Genomic DNA, 25,946 nt, shown 5'->3' on the forward strand with positions numbered 1-25,946 from the left:
TTTATACTAAATGTATGTCATACCTAATTAAAGACCCTGCACAACAGTACACATATTTACATTAATAATGGCTCATTAGTCCTCTGGAAAGTACTGAGGTCTCCAATGTCTTACTATGTCTTAATGTTTTACCATATCAACCTGTGTTCTAGTATTATTCTAAAGAAATATTTAGAGTTGTACCTTCCACCTATATTTGTGTTATTTAAGGTTATTTAAGGAGGCACAATTGTGTCTGGATTAAAACACTAATGGTAACAGAGGCATGTAGTATCCCTGCAGTAAAAATGAGCAGAGAAGAAGACGCCTTCATTACCATTTCTATCTTGGAGGTAATACAAGTGTCATGGCATGCACAAGTCTTTAATGAGCAATGTCCTGAGGGAAACTGATGTAATAACATTCAACAGCATCAAATTTAGTGGCCACAAAAACATGCTGGGGCTTCGGTGTACATCCATGTGGGTTATCTTGACAAGCAGAGCACAGAGTGTGTTTTATAGCACATTAAAACCGGTTACTACACAATGGGAAACACACTTGATAAAGGAATCTCATATCAAAAACAACCAACATTACCTTGATTGAAAAATTCAAGATAGATCTTTACTGGCTTGGTAAAAAGTCTAGGAGGACAGCCAAGTATCAACTGATATGGGTGGCCTAAGCTTTGGCCAATAGATTTTTTATAATATTTTGGCATTGAATCAGGTTTCTGGGGCATTGTTCCAGTATTTTTATGTATTTATTTATTTATTTATTTTTGCAACTTTAACAACAATTTGATCTACCAACATGAGCATGTTTCTCAGTTTAGACACTGACCTTCCTATTTGAGGAAGTAAATAAAGTGATGAGAGTAATTTCACCGATAAAGCGTTTTTATTTCCTTTTTTTTTTGGTTTGCCATCATGCAGCGTGAATGAGGAACTTCACAACAAATACATAACTATGCAATAGAGCAGCTATGAATATTTTTTTATTATTGATTAAATCTACCAATGAATGTATTAATCATTTTTTTCAGTCCAAGGTGACAACTTTCATGCCTTTCCCCGCAAGCACCAGCCCAAAACAGCATTAAAAACACACTGGGAAAAATACCAAAATGATGAATCGATTATTAAAATTGATGCATATTAATAATTTTAGTTCAGTCTGAGCTGAAGCACATTTTGGTATTTTGAAATTCAGTATTTTTTCTGAGCCCCTTGAGGTATCTCCTCCTCTGCTGCTGCTGCTGCTGCTGCTGCTTATTGATTTGAGCCTCATATTTATGTGCTTTAATCATCGAGGTAGAAATACACTGAGGCTTTTTTTCCTTCTGACTATATATCAATGCAAAATAAATAAATACTTTGGTAATAATTCAGTTTAGAAGTTAAAACTTTCCATATTTATGAGATGTAAAGTTCAAACTTTTAATGTCAGGCTTGCAGATAAATAAATTTAACAACAGCTGAGACCAATCCACCTGATACAAACCACTGTATGAGAAAAGAAAAGGGTGGATGTCATGTCACACTTGGTACACCGGTGTGAAGTGCTTGGCTTGCGCCCACAGGCTCAGTCATTCAGCGGGGCGGTGAGAGATTCCAACCCGCTGGACTGATGCCTTGCTCGGCCTATGACATCCATTCTCCTGCCGGTCTGCTCCATGAGGTGGGTGGAGCTAAACAGTGAGAGAACCTGACATTTCCGCATGTCAATAAAAATACATCTCCGAAAGTCAACAAGAAGAAGTGGAAGCAGATAGTTCATGCGATATCTAGGTTGACCAAAGTTTGACTGTAGACTTTCGGTCACATGATGCGTGGACACACACCAGCTGCCAGGTTTCTGCCTCTCCTCGAGAAAACAAATCACTCTGGAGTATCTTAAAAGCAATCCAAAAGCAAAAGAAGACTGAAGATTAAAGCGCCCACATGCTGCATTTAAACCTAAAGTTTGACCTGCACAGAGATGTGGCGTGTGACCTCCTCAGGAAGGAGGCGTCGGTCTGCAGGGTGCAAGGTGAGGCGTTCAGGTGTCAGCGGTCAACGGATTTCTCAGTGTTTCTTACTGTGAACGTACACAGGGTGTGACTGAAACAGTCAGCTAACAGCGACTAGCTTTAAAAATGTCAGGTGTCAGAGTTTTTACTGTTATCTAGAGTGACTTTAACTCTATTGTGCATTTGTTTAATAAGTATGTAATGGGTTGGTATTCCTTACAGAGTCAGTTTGTGAGAAGAATTTAGCTCGCAGTGTTTCTCGCTTAAAAATAGAGAAAAATCTAAAGGTTGGTAAAGGATAATACATATTGTGCAGTAGATGGCGCTCTTTACCCTTCACAGTCTCCACCTGAATCCCGTATATAGAGAGCAAATTACATTTTTTCCACAGCAGCTATTTGGACATTAAATAACAAGGTAAACCCAGGTGTTATCAATGATACTAATTAAGGCCGCGTTCCGTTCAGGTGAAACAGAGTCAGGCTGGTGCATGTTGGCTCACTGGAAAGGCTCTGCTGCACTAAATGGAACTGAACCTTCATTAGTATCATTGGGAACACCTGTGCTGACCCCTACTATTAAAAGGCCTATTAGGTAAATATTTCATTTAAAACGTCTTAAAGATGGAGCGACTGTTCAAACTAGAAGGTAGAATACAGAAAAATAATATAGAAAATGCAATTCATTGAACGAGTACAGATGAAATATCTGCAGTTGCATAATAGCAGTCTTTATTTAACCATAGAAAATGTAATATGAACTTGTGTATACAATCTCAGGACCAGTATAAACACTGAAAAGAAAGATTTAGCACCCTTGTATGGGATCCAAATAACACAGCAAGACCTTCAAATAATAACTTTTATTCTAAATGTATTCTTGAGTACACGGACATAATAAAAAATATGTGTTGAAAGTGATGCATAACAATGCTGGTTATGCAAGTAATGCGTCAGTCTCACATCATTAGAGCGGCATATTAATAGATTTCTGCCAAATAATTCACCGACACCTCTGGGCACTTTACACGTGTAATAACCACACTGGAAACACAATATATTCTCATTTAGCATAACACTTGAGAGGTATGCTTTCACTGTAACAATGCTGTGTCTGCAGAGTACTCTGGAGCAGTGGACACTCGTATCCTGAACATTGAGAGGGATGGGGGCATCCTTTTCTCCTGGAAGGTAAGCCCACAGTGATGGCACTGCATATTAAGTGTTTCTTATGTTGAGTGCATGCGTTAAGCCAGTGTAATTATTCTAATCCTTATTAATTCAGTTTAGTTGTGTTGCAACCTGCACTGGTCTCACTTCATTTTCATGTCTTGTTACACTTAAGCCTTGGATTTTTGTACAAATATGCTGTATATTAACTTTATATTTATATGGAAATAACACTTGCACACAATGCATAATCACCATATTTGTCATTTCATAATTTCCTTTTAATCTTTAGACATTTAGTGTAACATCTGGTTGAACTTGAGATTCTCTAATAAACGCACTGCACCCACTTTTATCTTTACATTTTGCAAAGTAGCTTGCACTGCAGGTTAGACATAACATATGCACGCAGCCCTTCACTGAAGTTATAGTGAGTGAAATATTCAAATCCCAGATGACATTTTTTTATATCTCCACCATTCATCACCAAATGGCCGCCATCAAATGAGAAATTCAATATTCTTTTATACAGATTTCTCTATAATTCTGCTTGACGTATTTGGTATTTTTGGAAACCTTGGGATCCATACTAGAATTTAAACTGAAGTTCTGTGTGTTGAAGCGTGCCTCTCTGCACAACATAAATTTTTAATGATAGACCCGCCACAGAGTTTGTGGGTTTGGGAGGTTAAAGACAGTGTGCAGCCTGCAAAGACGAAATAATCTCCTTTTTAGTGCAAGGTTCACAGTTTTACGCATGCCTGGCTGTGCCTTGGGTTTAAGAGTACACTTCCTTTTCTTATTTGAAATCTTCTGAACCAAAAAAGTAAGTTGTGAGTGCGCCGGTTTGAAGTCAAGCAGATTCAGTCCGGATAATCGGCGAGGTCAGCGAAGGTAATGAAGAGGTCAAAGGTGACGTTCCATACATAACGACCGGGCAGAAGGCGCCAGTGGGAAAGTAGGTCTGCTCGTCGGGACGGATTAGGATTATCCATCTTTGTAGTTTGATTGATGTAACGATACATGACCTAATCAGAGGATTCTGCTCTATTCTGATAGGGAGCAACAGGGACCACCAGAATTGGGAAATATGACCCCAACACCAAGCAGAATAAGGTATTCTGTCTGTGTGTCCCATATCTCCCTCCCTCAGTGCTGCAGATTTTGCTATTGTGTAAGTGTGTGTTTGTGCGTCCCTGTTCCCATGTGGCTGTGTATTCTCTCCAACAGCTCCTGTACACATTTGACAAGCAGGTGTGTGTCAGCAGCTGTTCCCTGAACAAGGAGGAGACGCTGTTAGGTGAGCCTCTGTAATGTATAGATAATGAATTGCCAGGAGCAGTCATCGTTAGCAACACTGTGTTACTGACCCCTAAATCAGGCAATTAAGTGAGAAGTTGAGCTTTATCGGAGCACCCGAATTGTGTTTTGCAACGTCAGGACTTATAAGAACAAGGCTACAGAAACAGTTCTGGTGAAGATTATTGACTGCGGTGGTGCCAAATTTTAGTTTAAAAATCACTGATTTAGTGGAGTATCTTGAAATTGTATGTAAATTAAGTCACATGACACACCGTCTGTGCTTTTTTCCCCCCTCTCTCAGCTGTCAGCTTGGCACAAAACACCAGAGGAGAGGAGTGCCTAAAACCAAGTAACACCCAACACCTCTCTCTCTCTGTTTCATTTACAGAAATCAACCATTTTAGCTTCCTGAAATATTCAACATATTGCATTCTTAATCTTCTCACACCCTTCAGTTCACATTCTGTCTTTTTTTAGTATCCAAGTGTCTGACACTCCTGATTGAGATCCATCCCATCAGCAACACCAAAGTCCTCAAGGCAGTAGACTGCAGGGTCAAAGTGCAGGTACAGTTTATGTGTGTTGTCTTGGCCACTTTTATGCAGGTTTTACTGCAGCCACGAGCTGATGTTGCAGTTATAGAGCACTGGAGCTCACAGCGTACAAGTCCCATAGACTATTTATTTTACAAGCTTGCTGAAAGTGCACTGGTCTGTAGTTGCTGTAGCCTTTTTGCCGTTATGTCTTTTTACCAACAGAGGAATATTACTAATGCCACCGTGGCTCTAACCTTTACACTGTTTACTGTTTGTTGCTCACCATATTGCCAAACCACAAATTTAAACATATGCATATGAGAATGCTTGAGGCTTGCATTAAAATATGAAAATCAGCAAATAGAATTTCTCCATCTGGCAACTGTTATAAACCTCTCATTTGCACGCTGACTCTTGTTTTTCTGCGGCTGTCCCTAGTTCCTAAATTCAGACACTGACAGGAGATCAGTGCTGGAGAGCCACCTGCTGCTGCTGACTGAGGATGGATGTGAGTCTCTGAGCTCGTCCGTCTGTACGGGCTATATATTTCTTTAATTTGTTAGAAAACAGATCAGCAAATTTAGAGAGAAATAATCTGGCTTTCTCCCAACAGCATCTTCTGGAGAAACATTACACTGGATGTAGTTGTTATGCATTGTTTTTCCTTTTGCGTTTCAGATGTGGATCTCTACCATGTTCTGCTGACAAGACAGGAGGGTTATAGAGTGGTAAGTTGGACTCTGCAGTCACCACATTGCTCACTTTAGCCACCTCTTTTTTATTTTTAAAAGGATCTGTCTGTGGGCAGTGGCCTCAGACTACAATTTTTTCTGGCTGGTGAGTTCTGTGCAGTTTGCACACATCTAGTAATTAATAAGCAAAAAGTTTGGAATGTATTTACATAACCCGCTGCAAAGAAATATTGTTTCAACCTCATTCTCAAGCCATGAAATATACTCTCTCTCATGTCCCCCTGAGGAGCTTTGCATTAAGAATTCAGAGTGTTTACAATGTGAATATGAATGTTTGTGTGAACCAGGTGATGGCGAATCCCGAGCGTTTGTCCAGAACAGTAGAGAGAATAGTAGAGGACTTCTGCTGGGTCCAGTGGGACGGACACACACAAAGACTCTACTGTCTCACTCATAATGTAACACAGGCATGTACAACTATTCTTGTGAGGACGTTGCATTGATTTACATTCATCCATAAAGCAGACTCTTTAGAGTGGCTACGCTGAATGACAAAAAATATCCTTTCACAGGACAAGTTCCTGATGCGATGTGTGCAGTTTTACCTCAACCATAACTGTGAAACTGTGGTGAGTTCTAATTATAATTTAATCAATTAGTAGTCTATTCCACATGCTGTCATAACCGCAATGTGACCTGATAATAACGTGTAATTGTCTTGCTTAATATTCTTCTCCCACAGTTGGAACTCCCATTAGAGTTGCCTGCTAATCCTTTCCGCACCGTCAAGTAAGGCAACAACTACTAGTACAGAATAAATATAGAAATACGTTTTCTCAGCAGGTAGCAATATTCTGCATTCTTTTGAATTAATGACATGTACCTGTAATGAAAGACACAACTTATTAGTTTGCTGTGCACCTTCATAACTAACTGGGACTTTTTGTGTATGTGTGTGTGCACAACAGGTTTGTAAATCTGGGTTTTGACCATTATCACATGGAGAGACCAGAGCAGGAGCTTGTTAAGATGGAAGTGCTCACAAATAGAACAGGTAACACATCCACGCACATGAGTCTTGTGTTCACACACATGTATTCTCTCACACTTGACTTTCCAGTTACATGACTAATATCTATATATTTGTGTTTTGCATTTCTCTTTGTGAAAACAAGAAAGTAAGTCCCAGTCACAGCTCAGAAGTTATGTAATAATCATTAGTACATAATGATGCAACAAAATATTCATTGATTGATTCATCAGTAACACAATAAAACACAAAAATGAAAATAAAGTGTTTTTTTAAGCACCAGAAATTTAGAAAATCAGGACTGAAAGCATTTTGTAAATCTTAGATTAGTCAAAATTATAATTCGTGTGTACAAGGGCTGAATCTTTTTTAGAATTACTACTTAAAAGGTCCAGTGGGTAAGATTTAGGTGAATCTATCCGCCAAAATCATCGCCAAAGTACTGTATGTTTTAATTCATTAAAATGACCTATATCACCTACCATCATTTCTACAGTCACCCAGAACAGCGAAACAAAACACTGGCTTTACGCGGTCACCATTGTTTTTTCTCCAGTCTTGGAAGAACAGGATGAGATGAGCGGTATTCAGTTAATCGCGGTCTTAAACCTTACCACTAGATGTGACTAAATTTTACACATTGGACCTTTAATTCATTCACAAAATCTTATTAACAAATCTGATTTATGAATCAAATCTCAAACATTCACAACTATTCCTGTCCCCTCACTGATTACATTTAAAATGCTTATTAATGTTAGATATTAACATATCACAACTCATTTAATTTTCTTATTGATTATCATGAATTATGTCATAGGTTATTGCTCTGTCATGTTGTCTGTTTTTAGGAAGCATGTTTGTATGCTACAGCCAACCCCTTAGAGACAACCAGAACCTCATCTACACTGTGGTTTCAGTTCACAAAGGTGTGTATGCTATGTACTTTTGTGTATTCGAATAATGTATAGCACAGAATTTCATTCTCTCTCCATTTCTGTCTCTTTCGCTATGCTTCCATTTTTATCTTGAGCACATGGTGATTTGGATTTTCTTTCTTTCCGCAGACTGCAGCAAGACATTCAGAGCATCTCTTGGCAGCGAGCAGTCGCCACAGCAGAAAGCCACACAGCTTCATCCACTCTTTATCCCCATAGGTCATTGCACACAAACGTATAATACAGTCATACACACAACAGCATCCTTCCAGCATCCATAAATTCAACCCAGTGTGGGAGTTTGACTGTCAAACATGCATCTCCTACTTTTGCATTCAACACACAGACACACAAACACAAAAGCGAGTGTGTATGGTCATGCAGAATAATGAATGTCTAGGGTGCATTCAGCATGCTAACATATACTCTGACAGTGATGCTGTGTTATTTCTGTATATAGGTTACTACATCCTGGTGTATCTGCAGGGATATTTCCTGCATTGTATCAACACAAGGCAGCAGGAGATGCTCTGTCACTCCCTCTTTTTCTCAGGTAAAACAAGGCTTTTGTGCAAATTCATGTTCAAGATGATTGATGGCTTTGAGGCCAATTTTTTTGAAACATAGGAACTGTACACATGTAGAGCCACCTTCTCACTTCACCTTATATTAATCTACATTATATTGATCTATTCTCTGTCTGTCTGCCTCAACAACCCTAAGGTCCTGACCTGCACTTGGACCCGCAGTGTCAGTCAGCTAACATGACAGTGTTGCATGCAGAGGAAGAGTCTAGCGCTAGTCTGTTGGACCTGGCCAGTGGGAGGATCTACACTCCTGAGCTAAGCCCTGCCTACCTGCTGCAGATGCTGCAGTCAGACACTCCTTCTAGGTGAGCATGATTCATAACTTTTTGCTGCAAATGAAGGCTTTATGTATATTGGGGTTACGATTTAGATGGTATTTATATGCATTGCGGAGGCACTGGAGAGCAGAGAGAGAATATATAGGTAGGCAGGAAGCGGACGGGAGGAAAGGGAATGCTGTTTTTTTTAAAAGTTATTTTTGTGCGCATACACCTGCAGTCTTTCTGGAATAAACAGCAGCTTTAACTTGACTCCTAGCCAGCAGACACCTTGGATTCAATCATCCTGCTCAATAAAGATGCATCAGTGGCCCCTTGCTTTATTCTTTACTTGGACTGTTCTTGGTTTTATTTATTCATGTTTTATCTTGAATTCTAAACGGTACATACATCACAGCATCCCTGACTGCTGGATATGTGCCTTTGTGCCTCTCTGTTTGTATGCTTATGTTGTATGTATGTATGTATACATACAACAATGTAATGTATGTATAAAAGTAAATTTGTTTGTATATTACCCCCATCCAAGGTGTTGCAGCAGTAAGACTGACCCCCAGTGTCTGGCTGCCCTCCACTGCCTGCTGGTTTACATGGGAAACGACCCAACCCTCGAGCTGAAGGTACAAATGAAGGCAGGAGGCGAGTTTGAGGAAATATTGACATTTAAAACAAATGCAGAGTTTTCGCATCAAAGTTAGAAAGATGTAACGCATCATCTGCACCCACAGAATTCACACTTCTATCAAGGATTTCATTTTGATACAGCACAGTGTTATTGTTTTTTTGGAGAACAAAACGTTATTGAAAACTTGAGTTGCAATAAATGTTTAAACAAAGTCACACGATCAATAATGTCTCCTTGATGAAGGGTGTGTGTAGTGAGTGTAGACATGCAGGAAGGATTAAGAAGCAGAGAAGTGAGAAATCTAACAGAAAATGCAGTCACCTTTAATAAAATATACATGTTAATGTCACTGTAAGGTGCTCTTCCTTAAAGAAAATGAACACCTAAGTAAAAAAGCAGTAGAGGTAGTGCTTTTCTGCACTTCAGTGTAAATTTGGCAGGTGTCAACCTTGAGTTGGAAGTGAGCAGACAGAAAGAAGAAGACAAAGAGAGTAAGACAAGACAGCATGCTGCAATAAAAAAGGAGAGGAGGGAAGACAAGTGGACAGAGATCAAACACAGTCAAACAAAGACAGAAAGAAAGGGACCAGTGATGACTCAGACTGTATTAGTAATACACCTAAATTAAGATCATCCAGGTGCGCTGATAGATTGTAATAAATTCTTTCTTTAGAGGTCAAATGAGTCACCAGCTTCATTAGTGCAGCTATCACTGGGAAATTGGACACCACATATAACTTGTGCATTCTTTGTAGACAGTTAATGGGGTCATCAGCTCAAAAAGTAATAGCTTTAATAAAGGTGATTGCTTGTTAACGTGTTTTGCTTTGTTGACAGCAGTTTGTAATTTCAAGAGAATACTCTGCAAATTAAGTTCTTCTCCTTCGGCTTCTTCTTCTCTCTCCCTCTCTCTCTTCACACAGTTGTTAGAGTATATCTCTGCTTCTGGACATAGAACTCAAACTGACTTTGGCAAAGACATATTTCTTCAAACAGCAGAGAAATGGGCAAAAGAAAATGAGTTTTCACTCTGCTGCACTGTGGCTGTGAGATTTGCAGGGACTATCTCCCAAGACATCATTCATTTCGCATGTTTCTGTAATTTAACCATCAGACCACCTATCGAAGACACACAGTCCTCAAAATTCTTATCAGCAAATAGAAGTGTTCATGAGATAGCCACAGCTTGACGAGTCTACAGCATGCCAGCTATTAACATGCTCCCACAATTTAAGTCTTATAAACACTGAACAAAAGTCATATTTCTACACCATGGAAAATACAAGTTAGTATTACATCTTCTTGTTTTCTGTACAATTTTATTGTTACCATGAGGTTACCAGTCAACCAGCAGAGACTCCAGGAAGTCACTATGTGTTAGGCCAAAAAAAGTATACACAACACCTGTGTAAAACCACAACTTCTTGTTTTTTTTTTCCGCTTCAGTCTCTGTAAAACCAAATGAGATAAAATGCAAATAAATAAGTGAGCTTCGCTACATCTGCTTTGAAAAGCTAGAGAGAGACTAGCTTTTGTCCCCTGTTTTCCAGACTGTATGCTAAGCTGTAGCTTCATATTTAGCGCAGAGATGTATAGTAGAGTGATATCATCTCATCTAACTCTCAAGAAGAAAGTAAAAGTTTACCAAAATGTCATAAACTAAAGTCAGTAATTTTGTGAGTGTTCCACAATTTAGGGATGCTGAAACATAAACATGTACAGCTGTCCTGTTGTTTGACATCTTCTCTTTTGTCTTTCTGCATCTAGATTATTGAATGGCTGTGTGACAACGTGAAAGCCTTCGAATCCTTTGATCAGATCCAGGAGTTTATTCTAGGTCAGTGGCAGCTGATGCATGGGGACACAAGTCTCCTGGGTATCACTTCCTCCTTTTATAATCTAGCTGCTTTCTTGCCTTTTTATGTCTCTTTCTGTCTGTGGTTACTAGACTGCTTACATCTTGTCTACACAAAGCTGAATTAGTTTGTCAAGTCTATTTGGCTCTTGAATTTCTTCTCGCAGACGTGTGCCAACACAAATCCGCCAGAGTCTGGATTAGAGGATGAATTTAGTTATTTTAAGACCTTGGAGACTTTGTGTTTTGCAAAGAACAGTTTGAAAAAATATGGTTGAGTCCTAGTAGACACATTTGCATGTCCCACAATGTCTGTCTGAAGAAAATAATTCAAGAACTGTTTGTGATATTAATTTCATATTTAGGAATACAGTCGACACCTAGAGAGTAGATGATCACATTAGATGCAGGAGCACCTTGCCGCATATATTTGCATATTGTTGCTGCTGCTATACTATTTTAACTTTCTCAAAGATACAGAGTCATTACTAATACAGGTGTTACTGTACAGTATATGAAGACAATTATATTGACCTTATAAATAAAACATTAGTAACCTGTGCTCACTAATATATCATAGTGATTATGGCGGGACCAGTGGTGGGACAGGCCTACTGATAAAAGCATGTTTGTGGACGCTCTTTCACAGTCACTGAATAATATAATCAGTAATATTATTCATAAACACAGTCTAGAAATTGCCAAAAGTATGCATAGTAAATCATAAAATTGCTCAACAGTTTATGATTTTAGCCTTCTGTCAGGACTGAGAACATTTGTGGTACAGATAATACTGTTGTGATAGTGACTTGTCAGTCTGTTCATTTTGACCAGAGTCTCCCCGGAGACGCTCCACTCTCTCCCTCAGAGATTTGAATCGACAGGATAGAGATTTGTCTGCCAGTCACAGGTGCTACCGTGGCAGCCAAAGCTGAACAGAGTGGAACACCCTACATCAATATCACAGCACCCTGGCTGGTGTTATTGGCCTTTTACTGCTGGTGTATCACCTAGAAACAAGAGAACAATGCAAGATAATAATCTACACGATAATATGCCAAACGGCAACAACATCAACATTACTTCACTACCAAGGAGAGCACACGGCACGGATCTGAACTCATCAATAAGCAAGATTTTACTCTGTAAAGTCAGCAACAAAAAAAATATCACCCTGTCACTGTCAAAAAGCTGACTGCAGTATGAATAACATCAGACGTATTGCTGGCTTATGCCTTGTGTTGAGATTATCAGAATAGTTTTGCAGCCACAAATCAACCAATTTTTACTGACCTTGCTCAAAGATGTTTAGTTCACAGCAAGATAATGAATTTCTCTGTTAACACCAAACAAGAGATGCCCATCTGTCTCTGTCTGCCAATGACTTAAAGTAAATAGAAAATTAAACTTAAGATGCGTTTGTGCGCTTGATCCTTTTCCATTTCGCAGTAGTTTAACCCTCGTAGACTGTAGCACAGTGTCCCTAAAAAAATATCCTGCTGGCTGGCGCTAATTCATCATTGGACACCGCTCTACCTCTACAGCATTCTGCATCTTATATAACCTACTCATTTATGAATTTAGATGAATGCATTAGAAAATAGAGTATTTTTGAAAACGAAGGTCAGAGGGCCCCTTCAAACCAGACAGACAACACCGCAGGAGCACCACTCTAGAAAGTTGCAGATGTCTAGCCCGCTGCATGATATTAAATCTGATATCAAAGCCAACTATTGGACAGGAAATGCCGCCTTTGCAGTGTAGTTATTTTAAGAATGAATAACTGATGTATAAAATAAAAGTCTAACCGTACTTTTATCCCTCTCTTTCTGTCTCTCTCTCTCTCTCTCACACACACACACACACACACACACACACACACACAAACAGCCTCTTTGTACAGAATAAGCTATGAGAAGTCTTTCAGCTTGGATAAGGTCCTGCCTTACTCCTCTGTATTCGACAAGAAGGTACCACATACAGACACACACACACACACACACACACACACAATCCATATGCATATAAGCAAGAAACAAACCTGCACCCATATAGGTGGATATGAATGCACAGAGGACGCACTTCTTTCTTTGTGCCTTAAGTAGCACACACACACACTTTGTTCTGCCTCTGTGTGTTCTAGGAGATGCCAAAGTGTCTGTTGGAGGTGCCTGGTGTCTTGTGTACCACTGAGCTGCATATTAAACCTGTGTTCAAAGGAAAGGTAACAGCGTGTTTTTCAATTTTTGAACCTGTCAAAAATGGCATTTATATGTAAAACAGTGTAATTTTAGATAAATACTGTGTCTGCTTGTGTGCAATGTAGATGCAATTATCCTCAATTGTTTTGCAGCAATGTCCTTGCTCTGTCACTGTGGTGGTGTTGTTGTATGTGTGCGTGTGTGTGTGTGTGTAGTCCAGAAGTCTCCAGGGTTTCTGGTCAGAGCTGCAGTGGAACACAGAGAGGACAAAATATCTGGATGCTGTTCCCAACCCCAGATACAGAACCTCACACATACAAACCGACTGGGATAGACTGGTGAGTGTGTGTTAGTGTGTGCTTCAACATATGTATATTAATTAACAGGAACTAAACTGCAACTTAACCTGATTGTTAGTTGTTGTGACAGATAGGGGAGTGTGTGTGTGTGTGTGTGTGTGTGTGTGTGTGTGTGTGTGTGTGTGTGTGTGTGTGTGTATCTTTCTGTGTGTGTGTGTGTCTCTGTCAGCATACCTGTTGGCTTTTTTGTCAAACAATGGTAGCACATTTTTAGTCGTCCCATGATGGTGTTGCTTGTTTCAGAGGTCCGAGAGGAGACCATCGAGCCACATGAATCACATGGAGGAGAACACAAAGAAGTAGGTCTGCCTCCCACTGGAGGTTTGTTAAGAAAAGTACATTAGTTCAGACACACAGTCCTAAAACAATCAGCAAGGGAACTGACTGCACCTCTGCACTGTGTTTGAAAAAGTACACAGTTTGCTCCAGTGAGGCACTGTAAGGTGCAAATTTCATCACTTGTCCCTTTTTTGATGAATCTTTGAAGTGTTTTAACACTGTTAGTCACTGTTGTTTTTAAGGTTTTGATTGTATAACAAAGGCATGAAATTACATTTGAAATGTTCACATTTCTTTTCTTTTTTTCAAATCACAGATAGATGATGATTTAGTCTATTAATACCTCAATGCAGATCTTTTATCACACAAGTTTTACACATATAGGCCTGAAATACAACCACACGCAGCAGGTTTATAGACATGCCAATGCCTGGTTAGGTGATGAGCAGCCACTTAAAGGTGCCCCAGGAGCAGTTAAGGGTTCGGTGCTAGACTCAAGGGCACCTCAGTAGTGCCCAGGAGGTGAAACTGGCACCTCTCCAACTACCAGTCCACACTCCATACTGTAATTCGACGCAGTCACCCTCCAGTTCACAAGCCAAGTCCCTACAGACAGAGTTACTGCCACTGTCAGGTTGACAGTTCATTCTTGAATTTGAAAACAATCGCTGACAAAACCATTTCAGCAGAAGGGCTGTTCCGTAGCTGTTCTGGAGCTGATTAACTGAATTGCCAGATACTCAATAGTCCTTAGATTTAAATTTTTTCAAGAATATTTCATTCATCAAAGCCTAAACTTTACTCATACAGGGGGAAATCTGACTGCCCTTACACTGGACTATGTCATGATGTGATAGACTTCATGATCGTTTTGATATCACATCAACGCCTTTTGTAAAGGATGGTCCGGTGTATCCTATGCTAAAGGAGATAATAAAGGAAGCATTGAAGCTCCTTTCCTTAACAGTTAGAACAGCTCTTATCATGACGGCTACGTTAATACTGCCGGGTCATTTCACTCAGTTAGGAACCTTCCTAAGCAAAACTGACTCTTCGACCACACCCAAGATCAGGCATGATGGCAAGACACAGGTGAAACTAATGAGGGACAGGTGAAACCAATCAGGGTGGAACAGCCAATGAAACTAGGCGGGAAAAACAAAGGCAGAAAGTAAAGTAACACAAGACACAAGCAGAGAGGAGAATTACAAAATAAAACAGGAAACACTAGACCATAAACTCAAAGCCATGACAAATGGTGTATGTGGGAATGACTTAATAAACTAGTCACTGTGCTAGCCTAGCGATGTTACCATGTTCATCATAATAAAGGAACAAGTGTAGCTCATTGATGTGTTTTTAATAGTTTTTTGACAACAACGGAGAAGGAAGCTTTGGCTACACAGATAATACTGGTTAGTCGGATCTGTTCTTGGTTTTTGGCAGCAGCCTTTTCCTTCAATTATGCTGGAGTGCATTGACACCCAAAATGTGTTTAAACGATTGCGTTGTTTTTCAGCGTAGATCAAGTGTGAAGTATAATCCATCAGGTGAAGAATAAAACATAATCTAATACAATAAAGATGCGAAGTCAAGTTTAAAAGTGCTCCTGGGGCTATACTTTTTAAAAGACACATTAGTAAAACTCAGTTTCCATTTAAAAAAGATCAGATGATTTAATGTGTTCTGTCTGTAATCTAAATAAAATTCATTCTTTAATTTTCATGACCCATTGGGAGCCATGATAAATATGGCATATGGCACACTCCTATGGCAAGGCGCTATGAATATAAATGTGAGACAGGACTGCGGATGGCAGACGTTCAGTTTTCATTACCAAAGTCAGTGTCCGAACAAAAACGTCTGTTCTCTGTCTGCTGCAGAATGTACTTACTTGAGCTCTTACTTCTTGTGTGGATGCTTTCCTCTGTTTGAAATGGACTGTCGAACCACTTTCACTTTTGGTTTGAACTACCCACACAAACTCCCAAAACCTAAAGTACATAAAATCTAATACTCGCTTTGATTATACGCATGAATTATCTACATGTCCCCTTCTGTTACCAGGTTACTCTTTGAATATGAAATATCCACTTTCAATTAAAATACCGCAGAAATGAGATTAAAACTAGAGCCCGTCAGCAGTTTATGATAGAGTGACTTGACGATGGGCACGCACCTTTAAACAGCACCGATGAAAACCTGCTCTGAATTAAATATAAATAAATAAAGTCTTTCCTGTTTGTTCCAGGGATCAAACCAACAGCCTTGTGGTTCATAATTAGCTTCCCTCGGGCCAAACTTCAGTACCTGCGTACAAAGTTTTTGCTTTTAAAGTTATATTTATATATAAATATATATATATATTTTCTTTTTTTTCCTGTCGACTGCATCATTGTAGCATTGTAGCATTATATTGCCTTGGTTTACAGCATGAAAAGTAAGACTCTTATTATAATGCTGGCTTGAGGGATTGTTTTCACACAAAGCTTTTCTTCTTATTTTGTAGAGTTCTATCAATGGTGGACACCTGGTGTCTTGGTAAGACAAGCACGAGCACACACAAACCCACCCACACAAACAAAAATCTATAGATGAAGCAGACACACGCGCACACACACACACACACACACACACACACACACACACAATGCAGTGAGTGTGAATGTCATAAATAACAAAACCATGGCTTATTATATGGGGCTTCAAAACTGTGTTGTTTGTGTGCTCTTCTGAGGTCGCATTCTTCATGCCCACTGGAGAATTCAGCTAAACAGAACCACCACTTTAATTTATCTTGGAGGAAGAGGTTGAGAAGACAGGGGTGGAAGGAAGAAAGGGAGAAAGGGTTGGGAATACAATGAAATTTTTTTTAAAGAGGGGAGTTGAAGAAGGCTACAGTTATATAACAGTGGGGAGTTAGGTACTTCCTTCCCCTCTCTCCTTTCTCTTTTTGTCTGTCTCTCTCTCTCAGTGCAGCTGCTTTGTGTCAACATGGGACCTTCCCTTACCTCACGTCATTCACATGGATGATCTCATGCACCCCGAACCGCTCTCAGACTGACTTTTAAACTGCGCACTCTCACTCATACGTTCACTGCTTTTTGGTCACTTATACACAGATGACAGCACTCATGTAAAAAGCTGCCTTACTGATTTCCTAATAGCTACAGTATGTGGTTGTTGTAATATATGTTGTTATATAACATGTGCTACACATGGAGTTATACAGCTATGTTAGAGGAAAGGTTAACCCACAGTGTTTGTAATAAAGATGCCAAATGAAGGATACTGAACTTCTAACTTCACTGTTCCAAACTCATGCTGAGATGTTTGATCTCTTTTCTCGCTCTGTTACTATTACTACAAAGTTCTTTCATACCAGAAGATCTAATAGGCAGACGCTGGTACTTCCTTTGTTTTTTAGTCTAATAAAGCGAGAGCAAGTGATTGACCATGTGCCCAAATAGGAGCATATTACCTGATGAAAGTCTGAGGATTGAAATGTCGTGAATTCATCCATGCTAGGGGCTCTGAGAGGCTGTACGAAGGCAGAGTTGCTAACATGCTGATGTAAAGCAGGCATAATGTTTACCATCAAACGTCAACCTAATGTTGCCACTAAAGAAAAAGTCAGGGGATCATCAGAGTCAGTAGGCTATAATATTTTCACTGATTTGTAAAAGTTTTTGCTTCCTGGCGGCACTAGACGAAAGTTCGGGGGATCATTAAAGTCATTAGGATTCATCCTCTGAACACCATGGATATAAAGCACTGAACTTAATAGCAATCCATCCAATAGTTGTTGAAATATTTCAGTGACAAAGTGATGGACCGATAAACAGATATTGTCATCCACAGAGCCGTGCCACCAGCACAGCTAGACATGCCCTTCACTATTTCCAAAGTCTGAAGGTGACATATTTCAAATGGCGTCTGTTCGACCAAGGGTGAAAAGCAAATCCTCATAATCCAAGGATCTGGGTCTAGCAAATATTTGGCTTTTAACCTTGATAAAATACCAAAATAGTGTTTTTTTTCTGCCAGTCAAGTAATTCATTAGTCAACATTGCTTCAGGTTTGGTTAATGAGAACACCTTGTAACACAATCAATGTGTCCATTTGTATTAAAGTAAAGACGAACAGAATACCAAACTCATATCTGCTCACTCAGAACAAGAATGTATAACTTTGAACTGTTAACAGTCATCCAGTGAATCTGGCAGTGCAGCCTGTCCGGTAGCTGTGCTATATGTCTCATATTACTCTGTAACATAAAAAAAAGCCAGCTTCTTGCAAATGTGTACAAGTGATCAAAAGATGCTGTGTGTCTGTGCATGCAAATGTGCAATAATTCACCTACAGTAACCGAGCTGAAGCGTGGTCCATTTTTGCATGACTGACACAAAAAAAGCAAAATAAAAACTGTAGCATGCAGACACACTCTCAAACACGCACACACACACACACATACACACACAGAAGGATTGCTGCCTCATAACCCCCAAGCTTTAGGATGTATTTTTAAAGCAACCCAACCCAAAAGAATCCATTAATGTCTTAGTTTCACTCCTTTTTTTTTTATTAAAGTCATAAACAAGTCAGAGTTTTGGTTCCTTCCATTCCTACAACTGCCCTTTTTAATGATGTTACTGCACTGACACACCTGAGGCTACCCCATTCATTCTAGGCTAGATGCAGCATCAAAGACTTCTTCAAACGTTTCTTTCATGTGCGTGTTCTCACAACCTGGTCTCTTCTAGATAAGAAGTTGGTGCCACTTTTCCAGGAGGAGGACCATCAACAGAGGGCACTCATAGGCCTGGTGAGAGAGGGAAGCTAAAACCGGTCAAGGCTGCAGCACATGCACGCACACAAACACAAACACAAATGCTGAAAGTATTTTTGTACGGATAGAGCCTTAGTTCCTATAAAAGAACAATCATAATGCTACAAATAGTGTGTTTTAAAATTAACCTTCCCTTTTTCTAACCATATGCAGAAGCCAGACCCAAAAAGAAATTGATTATTCAGTTTGGTTTAAGAAGTTGACTGGCATGCAACCTCAATCCCATCCGACAACTTTAGGATGTATGAACACCAACTTTGAGCCAGGGCTTTTGTTGCATTGACATATCGGGTGCATGGTAGCGATGGGAAAGATTCCCAAGCATTCATGTAACAATAATTCAACATATAACTACAGAGCTGGCCTTAAGAAAACCTCTAACGATGGACTTTGGCTGATATTGGGGATCCATATTTAAGTTTTTAGCTTTCTGTATTATCCTTGAACGTGGAACAGCTTTGCATTCAGCTGAGAAATGAAGGCTGTCACCATCATAGACCCTCTGGATTGTAATTGCATGGGCTACCGTGAACGCTAATTAAAACTGGGAAATTATGGTGACAGAATTATCACCCTACATCGGTGCCTGACCTCACTAATGCTCCTACAGCTAGACGAGACCAGATCAGGTGCCGTTGAAGCCTGCAGCCAAGTTCTGGTTAGTCAGATTCTTCTTAGCTTAGCTGGAAACACCTCTTGTTGCCTCAAAGTAGCATCACAATCCTCTGGTTTAAAGAAGTATTTTGAACTTGAATGTTCTTGAAAACCTCAGCCGAATGAATCATTCAGGTAAAGAACAAATCATTCAGTCAGTCGTGAAGAAACATGCAGCTATTTCAAAAGCAGAAAGTCCTTTGACTTTCCGAAAAAGACAGAAGTTAACATCCTGCCACTCAAAATCAAAGAGCGGAGGCAGAACAGAAACACATCAGCTGCAGCCCAGATTGTTCCTTCTGAGATCAAGCAGCTTCTTTGACATCCTGTAGTAGAAGTAGATGAAGCAAAGTGAAAAAGGCCATGAACCCTCATGGTAAAACATTGTAGAATTTCTCCTTAGATGTATCAAGTCTCCCAGGCTGTTGGCATACAACAGTTTAACATCGCCTGGAGGTGGATTCTTCCTTTAACATGTAGACCACTAAAGATCTATACTGAAATGCTGACAGCTGATCATTTCCCTCTATAGTCATCTTTTAAATTGAAAGTCTTGTTATGCTTCAGATGAGTCGACAGTTTTTAAAAAAAGGGCATCTTAAGGTCCCTGTCCTGCTTTTTTTCCCCCCTTTTACTGTACGTTGTTTGATGGACAATTTCATATCCTCCATTTTTCATCGTGCTCAGCACAGTTTTAAAAAAGCAGATAGCTTCAATTTAATGGAGCTCAGGCTAGATGCTAGCAGTCTCTCAGCTATTCTTAGTAAGATCCCTCTTGTCTTTATTTCCTCCATCACTTCTCCCATCATTCTTTATGCCCCTCTTCTTCTTTCCTCTCACTGACTTCTCTTTCTCCTTTCCTCCCAGTAGGATATCTGGTTATTCTGTCCTTCCTATTTTACACTGTTTTTAGACCATAACTCATTTTCCGGGCTTTTCCACCTCTCACATCTACAGATCTCTTCCCTGCTCCTCTTCTTCTCTTCTCTCATCTCCACTGCACTCGCTGGTTAAATCAGTTTTGGGACGCTGTAGTCGAAAGGAAAAGTCGTGGTGAACTCAATTTGACCCCACTGAGAGCACAGAAAAAAAGTTTGACTCTCAGCCAAACACACACACACACACTTGCATATTGTACATGTGCAGAGAATATTCATGTGTGTTTTTTTGCTTCTCAGACGGTTGACAAGCTTCGAGAGCATCTCAGCAGACACCTGCCTCGACTGGGGAAGAAGAAGATTGACTCACTGGTTGTCAGCTATGTAGCTAAGTTGGTAGGTATACTGCTCACGAGTGTGTGTGTGTGTGTGTGTGTGTGTGTGTGTGTGTGTGTGGGTCTACTGGAGATAAAGAGAGGTCAAGAAGCTCTGTATATTCCTGTGTTTTTTTTAAAAGGCTCATCGTTCTTCAAGTTATATTTATTTAATGTTTGTCCTTGCTCTTTTTCGGGAAGGTTAAGTGACACTCACAGAGAGGATCGCTGAGTGGAAAAGCCAGGGAGTTTTCCACTTTAGTTAAATGGTTGACAGAGCTCACAAATGGATATGTGCTCTTCAGTTAAAAGAGGTTGCTAGAAGCCATCGTGTCGTCACTTCAGTCCTCTAAAACAAACATCACCTCTCTGGTTAAGACGTAACCTCAACCGCTCAACTCATTGACTCTCAGTTCCCCACTGTTTCTTTATCATTTCTAGATTGATTTAAATTTATAAATCCATTAACCTACGCCCTTTGTATCCACCCAAGAATAGCAGGTGGGATCTGCGTAACATGCAGAAAGACGTAACCATGCTTGGTCTCAGTTCCCCTTAAAGGTTTCTCTAAAGTCAGTCTTTAGTATTCCTGGGTGGTAAATCCCTTCACAGCTAGGAACCGCTGAAAGCAGACATACAGCATATATCAACACAACAGTATTAAATCAGGCCAAGGGTAAGGCTGGAATTGAATAGAAAGCAGGATGCACCACGTTTTGGGACTTTATGGAATTGCAAATGACAAAATAAAAGAGACCAAAGAAATCCCCCCTGCTCACTGCTGGATCGGTCGATGGCTCTGCGCGGTACCACGGGCTCGAGAACCTGCGCCTCCAGACTCAAAATGAAAGTAATGGAAATAGGCGTGTCTGTAATCATTCTGGCATTGCCTGTGCGACCGACAAACGAGATTATTGAATCTGTTCCGCTGAGTGAAAGTGAAACAATTTCTCATCCAGGGAGCCGGACTTATTTAAACATACTTTCACGAAGACTGATAAGAAACTGCCTTCAGGGACGTTTACTTAGAAAACAGTCGACTAACTCACCAGTTGGGGCGATGTGCTAACATATCTGGCTGACTCATGCTTTAGAAACTTTGGGTGGTACTGTTTCAAAGAGGGCTGACTTCCCTTCCACGAATAAAGAACATCTCCGCCTCTTGTCGGTGCTTATTGAGACTAATGGCTGCGTTGACACAGGGGAGAAGTTGGGGGTGAAATAGATTACAGCTTTTAAGAGCCAGGGAACTTCTGCTATGATACATTACGGCTCCACAGCACATTATTGTCAAAGTTATTTATTTCTTGTCCCTGTTGCCATCGACAACTGAGATACATTCCTTTTTTTTTAATCCAATGTCATAGCAAAGAACAACACGCTAATAGCTAAATATGAATTACTAAAAGCAGGAATACGTATTAAAGTAATGCAATGAATTAAAATAGGCTGAAATCATTTTAATTATGCAGAAAACTCATTCTGTACTCAAGGTTATTGAACTTTGTTTCAGCTGGGGAGCTACACTGTGTAAATCCGGTCGCTTTGTCAGGCTGAGGCTCATTAAGACAAATCGCTGATTGCAGATTTTATTCTAATAGAACGTTACACAGGGAATACTGTGTATGAGTCTGTGGCTTTAAATCACTTTCTTCTCAGCACAAAAACATCCCGGCTACATATTTTTATCCTTTTTTTACTCATCTTCAGGGGTCTGGATTGCATCAGCGACAAGCACAAGAGATGTTAGTCAGAAAAGAAAGTAATTAAACTTGAATAATTTATTTAACGTGAAAAGTTGCCACCTTCTCTTTTTGGCTGTAACAGTGAATATCTGATTTTGGAAAACAACTGTTTTAAATACATTACATTTAGTTCATAACGCTAAGAGACCGGTGGATGAATTGTTTGCTGATTAACAGCAGTTTTTGACTTGGAGTATTACCCTCTGTGTTGACAGTGCTGGCAAAATAAATCTCTGTAAATCCCTGTGACAAATTCAATGTAACAAATAATAAATAAAACACTGGATAGAAGGTAACCACTGTCCACAGGAGAGAGAAATAGATTCCCAAAATATCAGCCTGCACTTCTTTGTTATTGTGGCTATGTGATTTAAAACATAAACTCAAACCAGCATGTATCGACCACAGAGCACTTTCCCTCAGGGTCAAACAAACACACCAGCAAGTGGAAACAGTAAAGCTTCAATCACACAGTGAGAATTTTCACAGTTATATCCGGCTTTCCTCATTACACCTGAAATCAATGAATACACTTTATCACTGATAAGTTATAAAAAGTATACACACATGGACGAACATAGTAAAAGTAAAAGAAATCCCATAAAGGAGAAAAAATGGAAATAATGATAATAAAAGTACATAGAAATAAAAATAAATAAAATAAAAGGCAAAAACCAGAAAAAAAAGAATAAATTGAAATAAAATGATACAAAATGAAAAATAAAAATCTGATAAAAAGATAAATATAATAATACATAATTAAGTTAAAATAATTTAAACAAAAAGTGAAAATGGAAATAAATAATTAAAAAGGAAAAAAATTCTAGTGGAAAGAGATTAACAAGACAGAGTTAGAAATGACTTTAATGACTACAGTGTTAAGAGAAGCAGCATGCCTTGATTTATTTGGGAATGTGCCAATGTGATAAACCTTAAAGGACCAGTGTGTAGGATTTAATGCCACCTAGCGGTATAGTTGTGGATTGCAGCCCACACCACTATGGAACGATGTTACATGAAAAACGCACACCAGCTGCAGATGTAAAGTAATAAAAACATAATAATTGTTATTTTCAGGCTAATATACACTAATGAAAAGATAGTTATGAGTAAATCATCTGAAAGTAGAACCATCTAAATCTTACACACTGGACCTTTAATAAAGGATGTGCAGGGGCGGCGTGTAGCTCGGTTGGTACTGTGCTCGCCCTGTGTGTGGGGGGCTTGATCCTTGCTGCGGGGGCCCAGGGTTCGATAAAGCTTGAAAAGCCCAAAACAGAACAGCGAAGCATATTAGTACATCTGTCAGTTGATTTTATTTTTGTCCATTGCGTAAGCAAAGCTAATTGAAATTCCCACCCTGAGGTCATTGGAGGACGTTGCCTCTGGTGTTAGTGGAAGGTTTCCCACTGTTGTGCAGGATGTGAATGAGACAGATCGTCTTCCTGTTATTCTACAGGAGATGACAGAGTGGTGGTGTGTGGAAAGTAGGAGTGTGTGTTTGTATGTTCCAGCGTATGCGGCAGGAACGTTTCAGACGAGTCAGGTGCACTGGAATGTTACCAGATGCTGACACTGACATGTGTTGTGAAATGACGGGGGCGTGTGTGTGCGTGCTAAAATGCGTGTTCACACCCTCGTCCACTGTGTTGCTGGAAATGAAAATGGGAAGTAGGAAAGAAAAAAGAGGGAAGTGAGGAAACTGATCATAGAACAAGTGTACATTTTCATGAAGAAACCATCATCATAGCTGGAAAAAAAACTGTCTAAATTGCATGTTTTTCAGGTGTGACGAGATGCTTGTGTTGTGCAAAATTTCCAGGCCTGTGACTCCGGCTGCACGTTAAAGAAAATGTTTCATTTGAATCTAATCGAGCATCTCCTTCCCTGAGCGCTAACATGTGTGTGTCTGTGTGTGTGTGTTTGTGTGTTTAGCTGGAGCTCATCAGACACATGCTGGAGTCAGTCTGGCTAAAGTATAAACTCGGCCCTCATGTTTTGTCCCTGTGAGTAGCTCTCCGTCATCAGTGTGTGTCTCCTTTTAAAGTTGTGTTTCTAACTCATGTAATGTAAAGCATAAAGCGCTGACAGAATGTGTGTTTTCATCTTTACGCATGTGTAGCCCCAGACCTCCTCCATCACTTCCTGCTGTCTGTGTGTTCACATGTGCAAATTGTAGATAACCCCTCTTTACTGTATGTGTGCGCTCATGTTACATAACATTCCCGTCCAAAGATTTTCTGTGTGTTCCAGAAAACAGCGGGGCAGTCCAGCTGAGTGGTCCGTGTTTCACTTCATGTTTCGGATCTTAGAAGCCACAAAGGGTCTCTGCCTGCCCCTCCCACCTGGTACTCCACACACACACTTTTCGTTGTCATAATCCAGTCTATCTTTTTCTAACCCAGAATAACAATAAATGTGTGTTTGCACTGAGGGACAACAGACCCGCTCTGTTCCGCACTAATGTATCCAAAAATATGTTAAACATTAGCATAGTGCAGACATGGCGAAAACAAACTGTGAATATATTTTCTATAATTTGAATCCATTTTTCAATTTTTGAAACCATAAACCCCCCCGTTACACAATCCCATGATTTTTACTCACTTATGTGTAAAAGTTTGTGGGTTAGAATCTTAAACTGTCTGGGGACGAGAAAGGAAGTGAGAAATGCCCCGAGGCAAGGCTCCACACCTCTAACACTGAGACTGCAGGGGTAAATGTGAGTGTGAGGCTGTAAAACAGCAGGCACACTAAGTCTGTTTCTCTCCGGTAAATAAAAGTTGAAAAGAACAATTACAGATTGCCGTTTGTGTTAATAGATCCCTTTATTGTTCTGTGTTTTTAGCCACATTGGCAGAAATGTTTTAATTTATGACCAAATACCTGTAAAAGTAACAGCATTCACAAAACTGAACCTAGCGTTTAGTGCTTATTAGAAAATGTTACTAACATTACTAACTATTCTCTGTCTTGTTTAACTTTTTTTTCTTTGTTGCTTTATCTTCTTTTTTATTCATCTGCCCTTTGTCTTTCTGTCTATTCTCCAGGCTATCACACCCTGTTAGCAGTGTTTGCTGTGCGTTGCCTCCCTCATCACACCTTCCTACAGTACATTGACCAAGGCATCCTGCAGCTCACTGAAACCTTTGTGTCGCGGCTCATGACAGGTACACAAACGAACATAAAATGCTAAATCTTTGCGTGTGTGAGAGGCTTTGCAAGGAAATACAGTTATGTATGGTGATAAGAACTTTGTCGTTCGTGGTGTAGTGTTGGTTGGTTGTTGGACCTCCGTTTTGAAACATCTCAACAACTATTAGATCGATTGCCATGGAGTTTTGTACAGATGTTCATGATCCTCGGAAGATACACCATTGGTCCTCAGGAGGATGAATCCTAATGATCCTCTGACCTTTTCTTTCTGACATTTGCAACTTTTAGTGATGTAGTTCAGCAACTATTGAATGGATTGCCATTAAATTTGATGCAGACATTCATGTTCCCCACAGGGAATTGTAATAACATTGTATCACGTGTTATCATCTGGTCAAAATGTATATTTTATGACCAAACACCTGACATAAAACTATTGTCATTCC

General features: G+C 39.7%; 1 protein-coding gene across 1 annotated transcript in view; it reads left to right on the plus strand.

The window, feature by feature from the left end:
* Window positions 1-1,886: 1,886 nt before the first annotated feature.
* gsap (gamma-secretase activating protein) overlaps window positions 1,887-25,946 on the plus strand; it is a 36,255-nt gene continuing 12,195 nt past the window's right edge. The window contains exons 1-28 of the mRNA XM_027272467.1: window positions 1,887-2,013; window positions 3,113-3,183; window positions 4,222-4,278; window positions 4,393-4,462; window positions 4,766-4,813; window positions 4,942-5,030; window positions 5,439-5,508; window positions 5,679-5,728; window positions 6,040-6,159; window positions 6,265-6,321; window positions 6,435-6,481; window positions 6,661-6,746; window positions 7,574-7,651; window positions 7,790-7,879; window positions 8,121-8,213; window positions 8,384-8,552; window positions 9,055-9,145; window positions 10,918-10,987; window positions 12,896-12,975; window positions 13,149-13,229; window positions 13,422-13,544; window positions 13,809-13,864; window positions 16,354-16,385; window positions 18,608-18,669; window positions 20,526-20,621; window positions 24,280-24,350; window positions 24,598-24,692; window positions 25,395-25,514. Coding sequence (XP_027128268.1) covers window positions 1,926-2,013; window positions 3,113-3,183; window positions 4,222-4,278; window positions 4,393-4,462; window positions 4,766-4,813; window positions 4,942-5,030; window positions 5,439-5,508; window positions 5,679-5,728; window positions 6,040-6,159; window positions 6,265-6,321; window positions 6,435-6,481; window positions 6,661-6,746; window positions 7,574-7,651; window positions 7,790-7,879; window positions 8,121-8,213; window positions 8,384-8,552; window positions 9,055-9,145; window positions 10,918-10,987; window positions 12,896-12,975; window positions 13,149-13,229; window positions 13,422-13,544; window positions 13,809-13,864; window positions 16,354-16,385; window positions 18,608-18,669; window positions 20,526-20,621; window positions 24,280-24,350; window positions 24,598-24,692; window positions 25,395-25,514 — 2,260 coding nt within the window. The 5' untranslated portion in view covers window positions 1,887-1,925. The remainder of the gene's footprint in view (window positions 2,014-3,112; window positions 3,184-4,221; window positions 4,279-4,392; window positions 4,463-4,765; window positions 4,814-4,941; window positions 5,031-5,438; window positions 5,509-5,678; window positions 5,729-6,039; window positions 6,160-6,264; window positions 6,322-6,434; window positions 6,482-6,660; window positions 6,747-7,573; window positions 7,652-7,789; window positions 7,880-8,120; window positions 8,214-8,383; window positions 8,553-9,054; window positions 9,146-10,917; window positions 10,988-12,895; window positions 12,976-13,148; window positions 13,230-13,421; window positions 13,545-13,808; window positions 13,865-16,353; window positions 16,386-18,607; window positions 18,670-20,525; window positions 20,622-24,279; window positions 24,351-24,597; window positions 24,693-25,394; window positions 25,515-25,946) is intronic.

This window comes from Larimichthys crocea, chromosome XX (assembly GCF_000972845.2).
Source record: "Larimichthys crocea isolate SSNF chromosome XX, L_crocea_2.0, whole genome shotgun sequence".
Classification (NCBI taxonomy): Eukaryota; Metazoa; Chordata; class Actinopteri; family Sciaenidae; genus Larimichthys; species Larimichthys crocea.